This window comes from Fukomys damarensis, unplaced genomic scaffold, assembly GCF_012274545.1.
Source record: "Fukomys damarensis isolate Sample0158 unplaced genomic scaffold, DMR_v1.0_HiC HiC_scaffold_6, whole genome shotgun sequence".
NCBI classification, from domain to species: Eukaryota; Metazoa; Chordata; class Mammalia; order Rodentia; family Bathyergidae; genus Fukomys; species Fukomys damarensis.
In genome coordinates, this window is record NW_022900918.1 from 29,911,116 (window position 1) to 29,928,515 (window position 17,400).

The 17,400-nt window shown below is 42.3% G+C and overlaps 1 protein-coding gene and 1 pseudogene across 4 annotated transcripts in view; both read right to left on the reverse strand.

Moving 5' to 3' along the window:
* Window positions 1–17,400, reverse strand: part of Dzip1 (DAZ interacting zinc finger protein 1) — a 47,923-nt gene that overhangs the window by 18,252 nt on the left and 12,271 nt on the right. For 3 of the 4 annotated variants that reach the window (XM_033760936.1, XM_033760935.1, XM_033760938.1), the window contains 6 exons: window positions 16,592–16,726; window positions 14,922–14,984; window positions 9,431–9,571; window positions 8,936–8,984; window positions 8,161–8,217; window positions 6,226–6,282 (listed from right to left, as the gene is read on the reverse strand). In XM_033760936.1, the coding sequence (XP_033616827.1) occupies window positions 6,226–6,282; window positions 8,161–8,217; window positions 8,936–8,984; window positions 9,431–9,571; window positions 14,922–14,984; window positions 16,592–16,726 (502 nt within the window). The remainder of the gene's footprint in view (window positions 1–6,225; window positions 6,283–8,160; window positions 8,218–8,935; window positions 8,985–9,430; window positions 9,572–14,921; window positions 14,985–16,591; window positions 16,727–17,400) is intronic. The other variant, XM_033760937.1, reaches the window with a different exon arrangement.
* On the reverse strand, window positions 2,973–3,083 carry LOC117285170 (annotated as a pseudogene).

Below are 17,400 nucleotides of genomic sequence, written 5' to 3' on the forward strand. Positions count from 1 at the left end.
TATTTCAATTGCAAAAAAAAAAAAAAAAAGATGAAAAAAACCCAAAAATCATGTGGTCCTGGATTCCTACTTCAGGGTCTTCAAGTGGTAGAACCAGAAGACAGGTCAGCAGCAAGAGTAAAATACATGAACTCCTACATGCCTCCCCAGGTTTCAAATCCCAATTCTGCTCCTGAGGGCGGTGAAGGACTGACTGCTTGCTCCCAATGGTACCCCAGACTGGCAGTGCGTCTGGGGAGATGAGCTCTTTGGTGAATTTTCACAGGGAAATGTTACCTGAATGCATAAGGAAACCTACCAGCAGCATGGATAAGACCTAGCCCCAACCTAAAACAGGGAAATTTCCTTCACGGGGAGGGTGTATCAGTGACAGTTAGGCATTAAATGTGGAACAAAGGGGAACCAGCAAGTCTGGGTTGGGTGGTGCATGGTTCACTCACCTTCAGCTTGGAGACTGAAACAGAGCACCCCTCCCCCAGCACCCACCTCATTCCCAAGGTGAAGGTCATTTCATGCCACCCCAGGACCCAGAGTAGGTCACGGGCCAGGATAACAATGGGCAACAATAACTGAGTGCTCACCAGGTGACCAGGAATGAATCTAAGATAGCACAGATCTAATCCTCCTACGTAGAAGGTCCAGTTTCTAATTTATTTAGGGGTATTTATGGTATTGTATTATAAACGGATGGAAGGATGGATGGACAGATGGATTATGTATACATAAAGTGGCTCTCATCGCTTGACCCACAACCCAATACCAACGCATAACCAGCTATCTGGGAGAATTGCATTTTAAACCACAGTACTTTCCAGTCAACTTTTGGAACATGGTTTACAGGAGCATTTAAGTCCATCCAGGTACCATAACTACTGAACATCAAAAATGTTCCTCTCAGGGGCTGGAGATTTAGCTCAGTGACACCATGCCTGACTCACAAGTACAAGGTCCTAAGTTCAATCCCCAGTACCAAAAAAATAAAATAAAACCAAAAAATGTGCCTTTCAAATTTGTTATGCAGCATCAAGATTCTCAAATTATACAAATACTAGTTAGAATTGCTGAAAATGGATTTAGGAAGACTAACCAATTCCAGCTTTTAAAAAGTCATATGGTTTATATTTTACTATACTTTATGAAAATGACAAAATAAGGATATAAGGGAACTTTGAATAAAATTTTCACAAAATCATCATCTACCTATTTATTATTCTGTTATTGAGATAGTCCTATGATTTATTTCTGTAGAGGCAGGATAAACTGCCAAAGTTCTGACCTATTTCCTTCTGTGGTACAAGAGAAAGTTCTGGAAGGTTAGATTCACATAACACAGGCTGGAAACATAAAGTTGACCCGGCTCCAACTCCCAGTCAAGCTGATAGACCTCACTGTCAGGAAGAAGAGCTGTCATTCCTGGACTGTGGAGGCCACTGGGTAGCTTCTACTCATCCCAGCTCCAATGCTGAGATTCTAAGGTGAGAGTTGAAATTCTAAGGTGAGAGCTGCTCAGAGGCTTGAGTCTCCCCTGAACTTGCTGGAGGCTTCCAGAATATTCCTTACATCAGTTTCCTGCCATTACCTCCAAAAGAAAGACTCCCAGAACTCTAGCCAGTCTTGCCCCTTTTCCCACTGACTTCCAAATGGACTTCCTCATCCTACCTAAGCAGCTACCATTTAGACAGTGCTTACTCAGTGGCTCGTGCCTGATGACCCCAAGGCAGCCATTACTCTTCTCCCCATTTGTCAGTTAAGGAAACCCAAGCCCATGGTTTTAGAGTTGGCTGCGAGTCCAGACTATCTGCTTCCAAAGTCCTGGCTCTTGGCCTTCCTGCTGGTGCTTGTCTTCCTAACTTCTTCAAATAGCAATGCCATCCACCATTATCAGAGCTCACCATGCCTGACCCCTCTCTTGCCCTCACCCCCAATCACTGGCTAAGCCTTTTCTTCCACTCCACTCAACAGCTGTAATGTTCACTCCCTCTTCTGCAGTCTGGCCATCACAACCCCATGCTCTGGTCAAGCCGAATGTCCACAGCCCAGTTCTTCAGTTCTGCAAGCCCAGCCTCCAGCACATTCAGGAGCCACCCACTGCCCAAAGAATGACCTGGACCAGCTGCAGCCTGGCACTCAAACCCTACATGAGAGGGCTGAGCCAGCTGTTTCCTTCAAACCTCATCTGCATTCTGCGCTCAGCCCAGTAATAGATCTGCACCATTAACATAGCGAGTGCTTTCCTGCTACCTTTTCCTCCTTCTGTTGACCCTGCCCAGCACACCATCCCCACATGTTCATGTTCAAATCCACAACTCAAATGGCCAAAAGTCAGCCACTCCATAAGTCTTCCCAGAGTCCCCAACATAATACCACTTAGTTTATCAATGGCTTTCATTTTGTACCAGAATTATAAGCACTTCATTTCATTAATAGACTGTAGATGCCCTGGGGGAAGACTTTGTTTCTGACTTTTCTATCTCTTGTGCTACCCTTGGCCATGCACAAAAATGGGGAACCCATAGTTAACTATCATTGCTCGGTTGTCTATGACCGGGAAGGAAGGCAGGAGTAGCATTGGACAATGTAGAGAAGTGCCACCATTATGAAGAGTAATGTTAAGCTCTTCTCTAAGGGATGAGTCCACTGAAGACTTCCAGGCTCTCTTGGAATATAAACCTAGAATGTCAGCCACTTGCAAAAATCTCTTTGTAATTGCATGTAAGCATGGTCACTTGGCAAGGCTCAAACCCATTCTCATCTAATCTGAGATGTCCCTTCAATAGTCCTCAACCCATTTCCACAAGAGTTCGGGCAATGCTACTCAGAAGAGCAGCCACCTTCTTTTCCAGTAAGAGTCATGAGACACTGCAACTCTAAAATATTCTACTTGTCACATACTGGACAATAAACTATTGCTCAGACGAAAGTACTGTGTTAAGTTTTGGTATTTCAATATACAAACTATTTATACTGAGGGGAAAATATAATAACTATAAAGTCTAATTTAACCATATGCATGTTGTCAGGCCCATGGGCTTCTTCTGTTCTTGTCAAGGGGAGTGCTAACCTTCTCTCCTTTCACACAACACTACAAAGTCTAATTTTAAAAAAACTTTCTGCCTTTTGAAAACCAACTATTACACACTTAAAGACTTAGGATAGTTGCCCGTTTTTAACTACTCAATTTTGTGGCCCTCATTCTAGCTATATCGGAAAGCCGGGGACACACCCACCCCTCACAATATATACATCAAATTGAAGGAGTTCTTTACATGTAGATAGAATATAGCAGGTGACCACTGGTGTTGGAAAAGGTGATTCTGCATCCTTACTGCTACTGTTCTCTCAATTGATTTCAAGCCTTCAGAAATAGTAGTTGGAGGGACCGGGGATTTAGCTCATTGGTTCCGCCACCTGCTTTGTAAGCACAGGGACCCGAGTTCAATCCCCAGTACCAAAAGAAAAAGAAAAAGAAAGAGAAGCTGGAGTAGTTACAGCTGAAAATCCTAAATTCAGGATTCTTATGGAAGCAGAGATTGACACTCACCTTGTTGCTCTAGCAGACAGACTAAACATTGTCATTAGTTTACCAAATCCATGAAGCCACTTGCCTGTGTGTTTGTTAACAACAGACCAACATTACAGAGGCCCTCGGATTGAAAGAAGAGCCTCTCCCACTCCTGTCACCCAAGTGGTTAGGATTCTGCATAAATAAAAACAGTGCTTTTGGGGGAAAAAAAGGTAGCTATTTTGCCTGTCACCTAAAGTGGCCCCACATTATCAGCCCAACCTAAGCAATTGGCATATGGATTGGTTTAATAACAACAAATTGTACTTTATTTTGTGGGCATTGTAACATCACAACTCTTTAAGCAATGTTTTCTCCAGTGATATAAATGCTACTAAAAATCTGAGATTTTTATTTTCCAGGAAAAATTTTGTGAATGGCAATCAAGCACAATCATCTGTATTCCTAGAATCCATGCTTCCTTCTACTAAGTGCCTTAGAATCAGAATTTACTGTCTCTTTTGCTCAGCAGGTGTAGAAAAATCCAAAGGAGGAGGTTTCTCAGAGTTCTCATTTTTACCCAAACCCCTTTAAGGCAGATGTGCTGGCAATGTTGGCTCTTGGCAGTCTGCAGGCTCTCTTCCATGAGGTGACCCTCAGCTAGAGAGCAGCCTCTGTTCTCCTCAAGGAAGCCCGTATCTACTAACAGACCAGCACGGGGTAAATTTCCTTGCATCCCTTGCCTCATGGAGGACAATTCCCGAGTGACCATGCCAGCCCTTGGACTCTAAATTAGGGTCACTGAGGCTGCCACTGCACCTGCTGTGTGCTCAACATCCCCTTCATCCAATCCTGCGTATCTATGCCCAGTGAACCCAAACTATGCCAGTCAGCAATCATGACATTTTTCATGATGAAGAACCTCTTCAAAGTCTGAGGTGGGACCAGATGGAGTGTGAAAGAACTGATGGACATGATACAACACGTGACTAATTGCTCCCTGCCTGTATCTCACTGGAGAAGCTGCCATGGCTGGGTGGGGACCTGAGTGGGCTCTGGCCAAACCTCCTTCTATCTCCTATCCACGGAGATGCTCATAAGCAACTCTGCCCCCAGCCCAAGGACCGTGGGCCCCTTGCCAGGTCTAGCCAGCATTTAAAACTAGCAGTTCATTTTCAGGAGATGCTGGGAAGGTGATCTCACTGCTTCGTGCAGCCCTGGGCCAATCTGGGCAGGCTCCATACAGAACCCGTACTTTTGAACTGAGGATGCATCAGGACCCTTGCAATTAGCGCCAAACAGATTCATGTACCTATGTGGTGTCCTTTATCGAGCAACAAAAAGATAAGCAACAAAGAAAATATGGCCTGTGCATAATGCCATTCCTAAGGTTAGTAATAACAATATAAGAAAAAAGAACAGAATCTAAAATACACTGTTGGGCTGGGTGTGGTGACACACTCCTGTAATCCCAGCACTCGGGAGGCTGACGCAGGAGGATCACTGTGAGTTCAAGACCAGCCTGGGCTACATAGTGAGTTCCAGGTCAGTCTCAATGACATAGTGAGACCCTGTCTCAAAAAAACAAAAAAAACACTGTTGAAGTTCCAAGAAAGCAAGAGAGAGATTTTAGGCCCAACTTTTAATATGAATAAAGAATGATTGCCAGAGATAATTTGCTTGTTGATTGAATATTAAAAGAAATTTATGTATGTCCAGCATGCATTTTATTACAAACCCAAAGGAAAAAACTGCATGTTCTCAACACTTGTATATAACAAGATCCAACATGTGGAGAATTTAAATATTATATTCTGTGATCCTCCTGAAAAGATCTTAGGAAAAAAATAAGGAGTAATCAAATAACGAGTAAAAAGGATCATCACCAAAAACTATCATATAGAGACCAGATATTTAGGGAGACAAAACGTCCAACTAAACTGACCACTTAGATTAGAGATTTAAGTCTAATCTTTTAAAAAGCCTAAACAAAGGTAGGATGATGTAATCATTAGATTCTACAGTATTTCTAGATAAGAAGGGAAAAGATAATCCTCTTCCCCTTGATTTACTTATAATATACAGCTGTGAAAACTATACACACCTTTGTTGTATAAAAAGTAAAACATGACAACAAATATTCGCCCCATCTACTGGATCATGTTAATAACAATTAGAATCATGTTAATAGCAATTAGAACCCTTTGGCTTGGTCTAAGAAATGAATCCTGGCAACAATTTCATCTAGTGAAATTTCACCCTACTTATTTTCTCTGGTTTCCACCACATGGTCCCCCACCCCCACCCCCATCCCGCTATATTTTCCTAACCAATCACCAAAGCTGTTTGTTTAGAAAAGGTGACTTGATACCACATTGAAAGTTATAAAAACAACCACATATGCCCCGTGGCATGTGCTAGCTGGCTGGGCTAGTAGCAAGTCACCCTCATTCTTACTCAATACCTACTACAAAAATTATAAATAATCAAGATAGCACTCAGAGTTAGAAATCTCTGTCAGTCCATCTAATATTTTATGACTTGGGTAGGTCGAGTTAGTTTGTAGTAATAGAACATATGAACCCTGCAGTTGTATTAACAGTAATCACTAAAGTGTGCTCTGCGTTACATAATTACCTCAACCCCTGGAACTTCGGTTAATAAATTATCTAACTCAGGGTGGAAACTGCACATAAAAGGGAGAGACTACTGCTGAAACTTACCGTGTGCCATGGTTAGATTTGATTTGACTTCCAGAGTCTGAGGGGTGGAGGTGTTCACTGAAAAAGCATAAAAGAAAAAAGCTCCATCGCTAAGGCACAAGCATGTGTACATGCTAATCAGATACTCCTCAAAGTAGTCACTATCCATACAGACCACGAGAGACAAATAATCAAATGACAGGCATCATATAACTAACCTTAAGTGATTTTTATAACAGCTTCCTTCAGATACAACCCACCTTTTAAAAATACATGATTCAGTGGTTTCTGGCAAACACATAGAATTGCACAACCATAATCACTATTTAATTTTAGAACATTTTCATCACCTCAACCACCAAAATACCTGTGCCTATTAAGCATCATATCTCATTTCTGCCCCCAGCCCCATCTCCCGGCAAAAATTAATCTTCCTTTTGTTTCTTTGAATTTGCCTATTCTGGACATTTCAAGTACAAGGAATTATAAGGTATACAGTCTTTTGTGGACTGAACTATATCCTCAGCCCTTTAAAAACATTTTTTAAAATTTGAGACAGGGAATTGTTAAGTCACTGTGTAGCCCAGGCTGGGCTCAAACTTGCAATCCTCCCGCCTCCGTCTCCCAGAGGGCTGGGATTATAGCCGTGTACAACTGCACCCAGCAATGAATGTCAGCATGGATTTTTACGGCCCAATAATATTCTGTTATATGAAGAGACCACATTTTTATTATTGTCTATTTATTGGCTGATGGACATTTAGATTGTTTCCACTTCTAGACTATTATGAATAATGGTGCAAAGAACACCCATGTATAATAAATAAACTTCAAAAAATACTCCAGACTCTGGGGCAAAGCTTGTTGTTACTGTGGTTGTTTAAACAATTTATTCTCTTTTTTTTTTTTAGCCTTTCCCTCCTTCTATGAAATGTTTTTTTTTCTTTATTTCCTAAGATCCAGCTCAGCTCTCCCCTTGCCCCAGCCCTAATCCCCTCCTCCCTCCTCCTCCAACCTCTTCAGCTCCAAGAAGAACCGGACCAGCCACTAAAATCATTATCATTGGGCAGGGGATTTAGCTCACGGGTTCCACTGCTGCCTCGTAAGAGCAGGGCTCCTAGTTCGATTCCGGTACGAAAATAAAATAAAATTTAATTTAATTTAAAAATTAAGTCATTATCATTATCCAGGCAACTGTGCCAAGTTCCAGAACTTGCTCATTAACGTCCTTCGGTCACTACAGAGCCCTGTGACAAGGCCTGGCCGCATGTGAGCGGTGATGTCCCTCCATGGCCAGCCCCAGTCCTGGTCCCTCCTGCCCTGAGCACACAGCACGTTTAACCACTGCCTGGCCCACACGGCCAGCTCCCTTACTCCCTGCACCCTCATCTCCTCCTGTTCCCCCACTGTTCTCTGGATAGAAATTAAAATATCTCAACAACTTAACTATTATTTTAAAAAACAAACTGCTTCCTAACACTGTAAAGATCATTTCTCTTTGGCATACTGCTTGCTGAATCTTGACAGATCTGGGAGACAGATCAGATGGCCAAGCCAACCACAAGGTTGACAGATGAACCCCTTTTCAAAGCCTGCAGCACTCAGAGCCTCCACTGAGCCAACCGTGGCGGCCACCACACACGGACACATAGTCTTGCAGTGCATCACGAAACTACTTACTAGAGCAACACCAAAGAATTTTTAGTCATCACTTTATGAGACAAATTGAAAAGTAACAGGCACAACTAACCCAAATCATTGCAAAAATCATGTGGTATTTACAATCTTGGACTTCAGAACTAGGTCAAAGCCAAGAATCAAAAAATAAATTATGTAATATTCAAGTGCACTGGTTTTCAAAGACGTCTCTAAAAATAACAAAAGAGTGAAAGTTATAGCATGGATTATCATTTTTAAAGATATTTTTCGAGCCCAGAACCTATTATAGAAACTTACTAGGTACAGCTGGGGCAGCTGATTTAGATTCAAAAGCTTGCCAGGTCAAAGAATTCCCTAAAATGAAAAAATAAAAAAAGGTTAATAACAAAAATCACAAGCTATGCATTAAATTTTGGCAGACTTTATCCCAGCTTTTCTTCTCCAGAAAAACAATAAGTGAAACTTACCAATATGAAGAATCTCACCCAACAGAATAAATATATTAAACACAAATCTCTTTAAAGCTAAGCCCCTCCTGGAATTACTTTATTCACATATTTATATCTAAATAATTATAATTATGCAGATATTAATAACTTACTGATTAATATTATATTATTATATAGGTATTCCTCATCTGAGCTGTCACTATTCTAAGAAAAGTGAAAGGCAATTACAATCCTCTTTTTCACCAACCTTTATCTCAAAACAAAAGGGAAGGAAACCTAGCTCATACACTCCAGTACCCAATCCCAGTCCCCTCAAGTATGGGAACCGAACCCAGATTATTCCCAGACCCCGGGCTTTCAACCAGAACTCTGTCCTACCAGAGGTAGATGGTTACTGAGCAGGTACAGTGTATTCTGATTTTTCAAAATGAAACTATTAAATGACAGTGTGAAGTTTTAAAAATTCTTCAACTTTCTGTGCCATGGTAAGAGATTTTTCCAAATATTAAAGTATCAAGAGGATGGAGCTCCTAGATTCAAATACCCAGAGGAACGGACACATGAGTCAGAGAGACTTGAGTTCTTCTGCCAGCATGGTTAGCACAACGATCTTGTCCACTTACCTTTGGGTTCACTGACACTGCTTAATGGTTTACTGCGAAACTCTTTGATCTGCCAAAAAAAAAAAAAAACCAACAGTCTTCTATCGATTCATGCTTGGAACAAAACAGGAACAGACAGACAGACAGGATAATGACTAGAGATGGTTGTTAGGAAATTAACCTTTCTGCTAAATCATTCAAAGACACAGGGCACATGGTCCTTAAAACACAGAGGCAAATTTTAAAAATAAAAGTGGGATACTTGGACTTGTCTGCTCCTGATCTACCTTCAAATGTATTCTGAATTCTAATGGACTAAATCTGCTCTATAATATTTTCAAATACCTTTTTAAAAATTTTACTTCAACTTATAAGTTAAAGCAAGGGAGGGAAACAGTACAGCAGCTTCTCTACCTTATGCAACCTACAAATGGACTAAGCTAAAAAAGACTTGAGTTCTTTGATAAACTTCGCTGCTTAAAGAAGCCTGTTACACCAGGCAAGTGCCATACATACCTGCTGTTTCTGCGTGATAATCAGCTTGTTCTGTGCCTGGAGTTTCTGGCCTAGCTCTTCTATCTTTTTCTTGTACAAAACATTACTTGAATTTAGATCATCTATCATCGAGGTTCGAAGTTTCTCTATATGTGACATGAGCTGAAAAACAATTGAGGCACCCATTTGCAAGCTACGCGCACAATGTCACCTTTAGAGACCTAATACCAGGGCAAGTCATACACCGGACAAAAAGAATTCAAGAATTTTTCAATAATTTAGGGAAAAGCTCTTAAAGCAATTTTAGTAGTTGCTTAAATGGGGGGAAATGGGGCTGGTGATTTGGCTCATGGTTCTACTGCCTGCCTTGGGAGCACAAAAGCCCGGTACCAAAAACAAAAAAAAACCAATAAATAGGGGGGAAAGGTGGGGGGAATCTGGATTATTAAAACTAAGGTTATTCCAGGTCTAACCTGGACATGGAGACTGAGTGTGCTGATCAAAGAGATGGACAGGAAGTATCTATGCCTGATCGCAGTGTGTAAGAGCTTCCAGATCAACATTTTCTAATTCGTGTGTTTGTTTTGCAGCACTGGCTGGCGACTGAACCCATCTACTTCATAGTAAGCCACAACCCACCCCCAGCCTTTTTATTTTGTGACAGGGTCTCACTAAGTCACCCAGCCTGGGCTCTATCTTGTGATCATCCTGCCTCAGCCTCCCAGAGAAGCTGCGATTACAGACGTGTACCACCACACCCAGCTCCTAATTTTTTTTTTTTTTTTTTTTTTGGTACTGGGAATTGAACTTGGGCTCTTGGGCTTGCACGGCAGGCGGTAGAACCACTGAGCCAAATCCCCCAACCCCTTCTAATATTTTTTGTAAGGCAAGAGATAATTAGTACAAGGCTGGGTGTGGTAGCACACACCTGTAATCCCAGCACTCAGGAGGCTGAGGCAGGAGGATCACTGTGAGTTTGAGACCAGCCTGGGCTACATAGTGAGTTCCAGGTCAGTCTCAACTACATAGTGAGACCCTGTCTCAAAAATCAAAAAACAAACTTAAAAAGAGATGATTACAGTACCAAAGAAACAGGTGGATTTTAAAACTTCTGTTTCTCTTGTTTAATCCGTGAATACAATGGTTCTTTTAGCACATCAAACTAATTTATTTTTTAAATCAGCATCACTCTGTGCTAGATGCTGTGTGAACAATCACTTGATCTTGTCTAATCCTTGTCACAGTGTTATGGAGATGTGTTCTGGCCTTGGACCCAATGGGGGAAGTCCAGAGGTAAAGGGACTAGCCCAAGTCAGACCCCTACAGAGGGCAGAGCCCAGACTTGAACTTCCACATCTGGCCACAGGTTAACACCACGAGTCAGTACATGGCACGGTCCTCTGTATTCCAGTGAGCTGGACACACAGAGCTGAACCATCTGGAAAGATTTCTCAGACCCTTTCATGTCCTCATGGATACTAAGCCTCTCCCCCAGGGAAGACACTGTTGAGAACTTGTAACTATTCTCACACAGACCTGGGAAGAGCACCCCCCCGCAAAAGTGGTTTGAGAAATGCTGAACTAGAAGAGCCAGCAGGAACGTCCAAGACTCCTCCAGGTGGAGGCCGTTGCTCTTGGAGCAGATTGACAATTTGAGAGAGTTGTCCCAGGGCCCAGAAAGCAAGGGGCCTGAGGGAAAAAACACGAGATGATGTCATTTAGAAACTATAATTAACTGACTAGAAAGGTATAGGAGAGTTCATGAGAGAAGAATACAGATAATCCAAACTTGTTAGTCAGGTACTATCTCCAAAAGGCCCTGAGCCCATTATTTTGCAATTTACCATTTCTAGCTCTTCCCTTTACCAATGCAAATTGGCCCACCCACATTCCTCTTCACTGTGAGGCCTCTCTGCAACCTCCAGAGCTCTTGGGTCTCCCCTGCTAGGGCGAAAGGGCAAGCCATCACTTATCTGTGACTCCCTTTGAACTACCAGTTAAAAAAAAGACTGCCAAGAATCCAGGTAAAGCAATAAAAAGTTGGCAAGGGTCAGTTCTTCTAAACAGAGAAACACAATATGTGCATTGTGGGAAGAGTAGGCACCAATCATGTGGAATAATTAATAGTTAGGTCTCAGGCAGAGATTACTGAACCCCTCTGTTAGCATTTAAGAGGAGGAGGAGGAGGAGGAGGAGGAGGAGGAGGAGGAGAGGTGAGCAGTTTGCAGTTTCTCAACAGCCAAACCAGGAGACAAGGGAGCAGCGCAGCCTGGTGGTGCAGGCGGCCACACACCTGGGGATAGGAAGTGCTTGCCCTTCTCTGTGCAGCCACGAGCCGGTCTTTCTCTACCACAACTAGTCCAGCCGGAATGTCAGACATCTAGCCGCCTTGCACGTGTGTTAGGAAGTTTAAATGAGAGCCAACTCCATGTCAGGGATCAGAGGGTGCTAGGAAGACAACCAAGGGCTCAGGAGATGGAGCTCTTCATTCGTGAGAGGGAGAGGATAATAAACAAGGAGACAAACTAAAACAGGAATCAGAGCTACATTTGTGACTCGCTAGATGGAGCGACAGAGGGGACCTGGCACAGAGGCCCCGGAGGGTGCAGTAGGTGGAGTCTAAAATGGCCCTCAAGGACATATCCTCTAATGTACAGGTGCTCCTTGGGCTGGAAGAGCCTATGATATACTTCTAACAGAATACAGCTGAGGCAGAAGGACTTCCAAGTCCCACTCTGCTGACTTTGAAAGGGAAGGCTTTCCTGTGTGGGCCTGTCTTCTTCACTGAGCCCTTGTTTCAAGCCTTTCTTGAAGAGAATGAAAGCAGAAGATGCTCTCCAGTTGGCCTTCAGGAGGCCAACAGCTGTGCTCAGAAATGGTGCGAAGGCAACTCTAGGAGCCGAGGGTCTCAACCCTAGAGTTACTACAGGGGCTCTGGAAGATCATGACCCAGCTGACTCTCAGGACATGGCTTGAGTCCCTGAGAGGAGGACCCCACCATCCTGTGTCCAGACTTTTATTCCATGGAAATGGTGAGAGGATAAATGTAGATCACTTTAAGCCACTAAATTTGTGGTGGTTTGCCACAAAGAACACAAAACTAATCTGGAGGTGAAGGAAGAAACCAACCATGTGAATAGCAAGTGGAAAAGTTTTCCATTTGTCCAAAAAATAGAAAAGCAAAAGAAAAAGAATGTTCTAGAAATTCCCCATCATAGCTAGAAAGCATATGTTCAGAGAGAGACACAGGATGACGCTGCAGTGGAGGCCAAGAGAGCAGCCAGATTATTTTATCCAGATTAGGAAAGGGTAAGGTTGGAACTGGAGAAACCAATTTTGGGGCTCCTTTAGAAATAACAGAGGCCCAGTTAACTGCAGAGGCAATGAAAACGTACAGAAGACTGGGATGTGAGGCTCATGGCAGGACCTGATCAGGCTACCTGATCAGGACCTGTTCATGGCTACCTGATCAGGAGCTCACAAGGGGTGGTTCCAGCTGAAGAAATAAACAGTGCACAACTGACATGCAGCCCAATCCCACTTCAGCAAACTCTATTCAACCCCTAGGGCACTTTGCATTGATCAGCTCCTCCCGACTCAATTCTCCTCCTACTTTGCTACAATCACATAGTAATCCTTGAGAGCAGGGATTGTTTCACATCTCTTTTTGGCTGTATAAGAAGTAGTCCACAGTGGATGCTCAAGAAACACCTCCTGAAGTGAATCACTGCCATAGTGATATAATTTGCAGTCTATGAGGACAACTGTGTGAGAGTACGTGCACGTGCGCTATGTCTGTGTGTAAACGTTATAAATTATTTACATGACTAGACGGTATTACAAATGGACTAGAGGAAAAATCATGGTTCTTATTTACTTTTCTAGAAATGGCACCATTTTCAGCATAGATAATATCTAACTTTCCCATTGAAGTTTCACTAATGTTCTACAGATGTTTGCAGGGACGTTCCTATCTTTTATTTTTTGTTTGTTCACTTTAGTTTGGCTTTAGTATTATTCATAGTCTCTTTTTTCTTTCTCACCCTCAGTGTTTGTCTTTCTTTTTTTTAAGGTAAGATCTCGCTATGTAGTCCAGGCTGGCCTTGAACTCACTATGTAGGCCAAGCTGGCCTCAAACTTTCAGTGGTCCTCCTGCCTCAGCCTCCCAAATACTGAGATTACAGGCATGCACCACCACGTCCAGCCAGTGTTTGTCTTAAGAGGAATACAAGCTAATGAATTTTATGCTCATCAAAACATTCATCATGCTAGCTATTATACAAATGTACATTATATGACCTATCACATATCCGGCTTAGTGCTGTGCTAAGAAAGGTCTTTTCAGAGCCAAGCATGGTGGTACAGGCCTAACAATTCCAGCATTGTGGGAGGCTGAGGAGGATCACAACTTCAAGCCCAGACTGAGCAACATAGCCAGACAAAGTTTCAAAATAAAAAATAAGCCTGTGGGTTCAATCCCCAGTACTGGCAGAAAGAAAAGAGAGAGAGAAAGAGAGAGGGAAGGATGGCAGCAGGGAGGGAGGGAGGGAAGAAGAGAGAGAGAACAGAGTCTTCACAGGAAATATGTAGAGAGAGGAAATATTTTTCTCCAACAGGAAAGATTTACAAGGGTTATAAAGGGGACCAAAGACAATTTCAAGTGACAACATGAGAAAGCTTTCCTATCTTAAGATCTTCTCAAATACATCTACTTTAGATTTTCTGCACTAGTGGGAATATCTTTTAACATGGAAATTTCCGACATACTCATGTGAAAGAGATCAGGGTCGTAATTAAATTTCATTTTCATTAAAGTGACTTTAATGCAAACAGTCTTTGCTTTATTTATATTACAGCTTTGAAATGTAAAAAAATCAAACACTTTTTCAGCAATGAAGAAATGATCAAATACCTTATGATACCTTGCATATCCATAAGATCATAAAGCCATTAAAAATCATGATTCTGAAGGATACTTGAAAACACAGAAAAATGTTTATGTTCTATTAAGTGAAAAATGTAAATTATGCAAGCCTATATACATATATATGGAGGTCTATTTACAGAAATGCAAAATTTGTAAAAAAAATTTGTAGAAAAAGTGAAAAACAAACAAAATAGTAGCAGTAGTTATCTTTGGTATTAGAGTTATGAGTAATTCTAATTTTGTTACAAATTTCTTCACAAATGTTAGGTGGATAAATACTGCCTCTATTATAAAGAAAGAAATATGCTTTTTAAAAATGACGACTCCCTTGGGCCAGGGATTTAGCTCAGTGATACTGCTGCCTGCCTCCCAAGCACAAGGTCCCGAGTTCAATCCCCGGCACCAATAAATAAATAAATAAATAAATTTTTAAAAATAAAAAATAAAAATGACTCCCTTGGGGCTAAGGAGTAGTAGCTCAGTGGTAGAGCACTTGCCTCACATACTCACGGCCCTGGGTTCAATGCCCAGTACCACAAAAATTTAAAAAAGAGCCACTTAGCGGCCCTGGTTTCTCAGTCTTACCCGGCCCCTCTCTTTCTTGTGCTCCTGATGGAGAGCTTGAACTCGAGCTGTCCACTTGCTTTCCTACAAGAGAGTAGAATCAGTGATTCTCTTCCAACCGTCACTGAAACTTACTCACAACACGACCTTCTTTTTCAGTGGGAACCTAGAAAACCCAACAATCTGGTGTGCTTTGGGGGCATATTTAAGGATATATGCAGGTGAAAATCTTTGCTTCTGATTTTAGTATAAGGCAGGATTGGCAAAGAGTCTGTCATGGAGCTAACAGTGACTATTTGTGGTCCCTGGATCACAACTATGAGTGGTGGGGAACAACCACAGATCAGATGTAAGTGAATGGGCGTGGCTGCATTCCAATAAAGTTTTATTGGCAAAAACCGAGCTAGTTAGCCAATCCAAGGGCCAGGAGAAAACATCAAGGCTTCTGGGCCCGTGGATTCTAAACTGACAACACTGCTCACAGGCAAAAAGCAGAAAAAATGTAGGCGACCTTAGGAATTCCCTTTTTCTTCAATTCACAGGAGACAGGCAGGGGTCTCCAGCCTGCTGGGAGCAAGTGTCAACAGTTCAGACCCTGACTCTTAGTCCTCAATCCTGCACCGGGCGCCTTGCTGGGCAGTCACTTGCAGAGGGGGGCAGAATTAACAGAAGGCCCTGTCTAGGGAAAAAGCACACCAGCTGGGGCTTCAGGACCGCATCCTGTGAAAGTGGAATCACCAAAGGATTTGAGACATGCTTGGCCTTGCTGCAGCGGAGGAGGTAGACTGAGAGGAGGCAGGTAAGACACAAGCATTGAAGGGAGAAGCAGTATTTCCATATTTTCAAAGTTATACTTACATTGGCCTAAGTAACACAGGCCTTTTTTTTTTTTTGGTACCCGGGATCGAACTCTGAACCTTGCACTTGCCGGGCAGGAGTTGGCACCACTGAGCTAAATCCCTGGCCCTATATAGGCTTTTTTTTTTTGGTACCTGGGATCAAACTTGGGACCTTACTTGTGAGGCAGGCGGCAGAACCCAGGTGTTTTTGGTTTTTTTTTCACATGATGAATTTGTAAATTCTAATCTCTGTCTGTTCCACGGTTTTAAAACAAACAACTGCTTCTCTAAACCACTATGACCAAAATAGCCATAATATGATTGTGCAATTACAGAGGTTCACTTCTAAATGATTGCAATGATGTTTAAATATTGTAAAAGGTCAACAGTTCAACAATGAAGAGGTACAATTAAGCTCTAAAAATTAATCTGGTGGGAGCTGGGGATTTAGCTCAGAGGTGCTGCCGTTTGCCTTGCAAGCAAAAGGTCCTGAGTTCAATCCCCAGCACCCCCCCGCAAAAAAATTAAGTGGTGCTTCAGTGCACTTTTGTATGCCATCTGAACTAAGAAAAATGAAATAATAATTTCAATTGGTTAGTAATACCAATTCACACCGGTACTACGTCAAGGAAAAACTGAAACAATTCTGCCTATTGTTTTGCATCCATGTTGTCAACAACAAGCATTTAATGAACACCTATAATGAGTCTGGCATGTGTTGGCTGTTAGGTGAAACAGTCATCTTCATGGTCACCAAAAGAGACAAAGTCGTTTTGGGCAGATGACATTTACTGTAAATGACTTTGATGAAAAACCCCAAGGACCTACAGCAGTTACCGCTCCTTCAGGTACCTGGCTGTCAAGCAGCTGCATCACATTTTGGAAATCCTGGGGGTTTGGGCGATCTTCTTTAAACTCATGTGCATCTCTCAATGTGCCTATGTTGGACTTGATTTGCATATTGGACTTCTGGATTTCTGACAGCTGCTACAAAACAAAATTCAAAAGCCCCGGTACAGATGTTATACTCCTAGAAGCCTGAAACACTGAATACAACTGGGGAGCAGGAAGCCATTTATCAACTTGACACCCTCCCGGGCATGCCTCGTGCTTCTCCCTCCGCCCCTTCCCTGCAGCTCTCTCATCTTGTTTCTCCTGCTTTCCATTTCCATCAGCATGAGGACAGCGTGAGAAGAGGAATGGCAAACCTAACTTTCCAGTCTTAGACAATGGGTTTTCAGTTTCTGCTAGGCACATAAGAGTTGCTAAAGCAGAGGAACTGGATGCAGCTGGTTCTTAGGATAATTTAGTGAGAGGCCCGTACCATGTGGAGACATCAGTAAATCCACCAGGGACATGTTGTTTTAATTTTACCCCAAAGTTACCCATGCAAAAAACTCCTCAGAAAACTACAGGAGATAAAATGTTAACTTGAAAAACAAAAGAATGGTGACCATATTTCTCCATTCTTTACATATGGGCTGTTCACAGCGACATCGTTTCATCAAAAGGGAAAAAAGGAGCTTTTCAGTAAAGAAAATTGCTCTAATAAACACTAACTCAGCCAGGTGATCAAGGCCCACAACAACAGTGATAAATCATGGGGACAATGTGTATCCTTGGTATTACATGTAAAACCAATCTAATTATGACAAAAACAT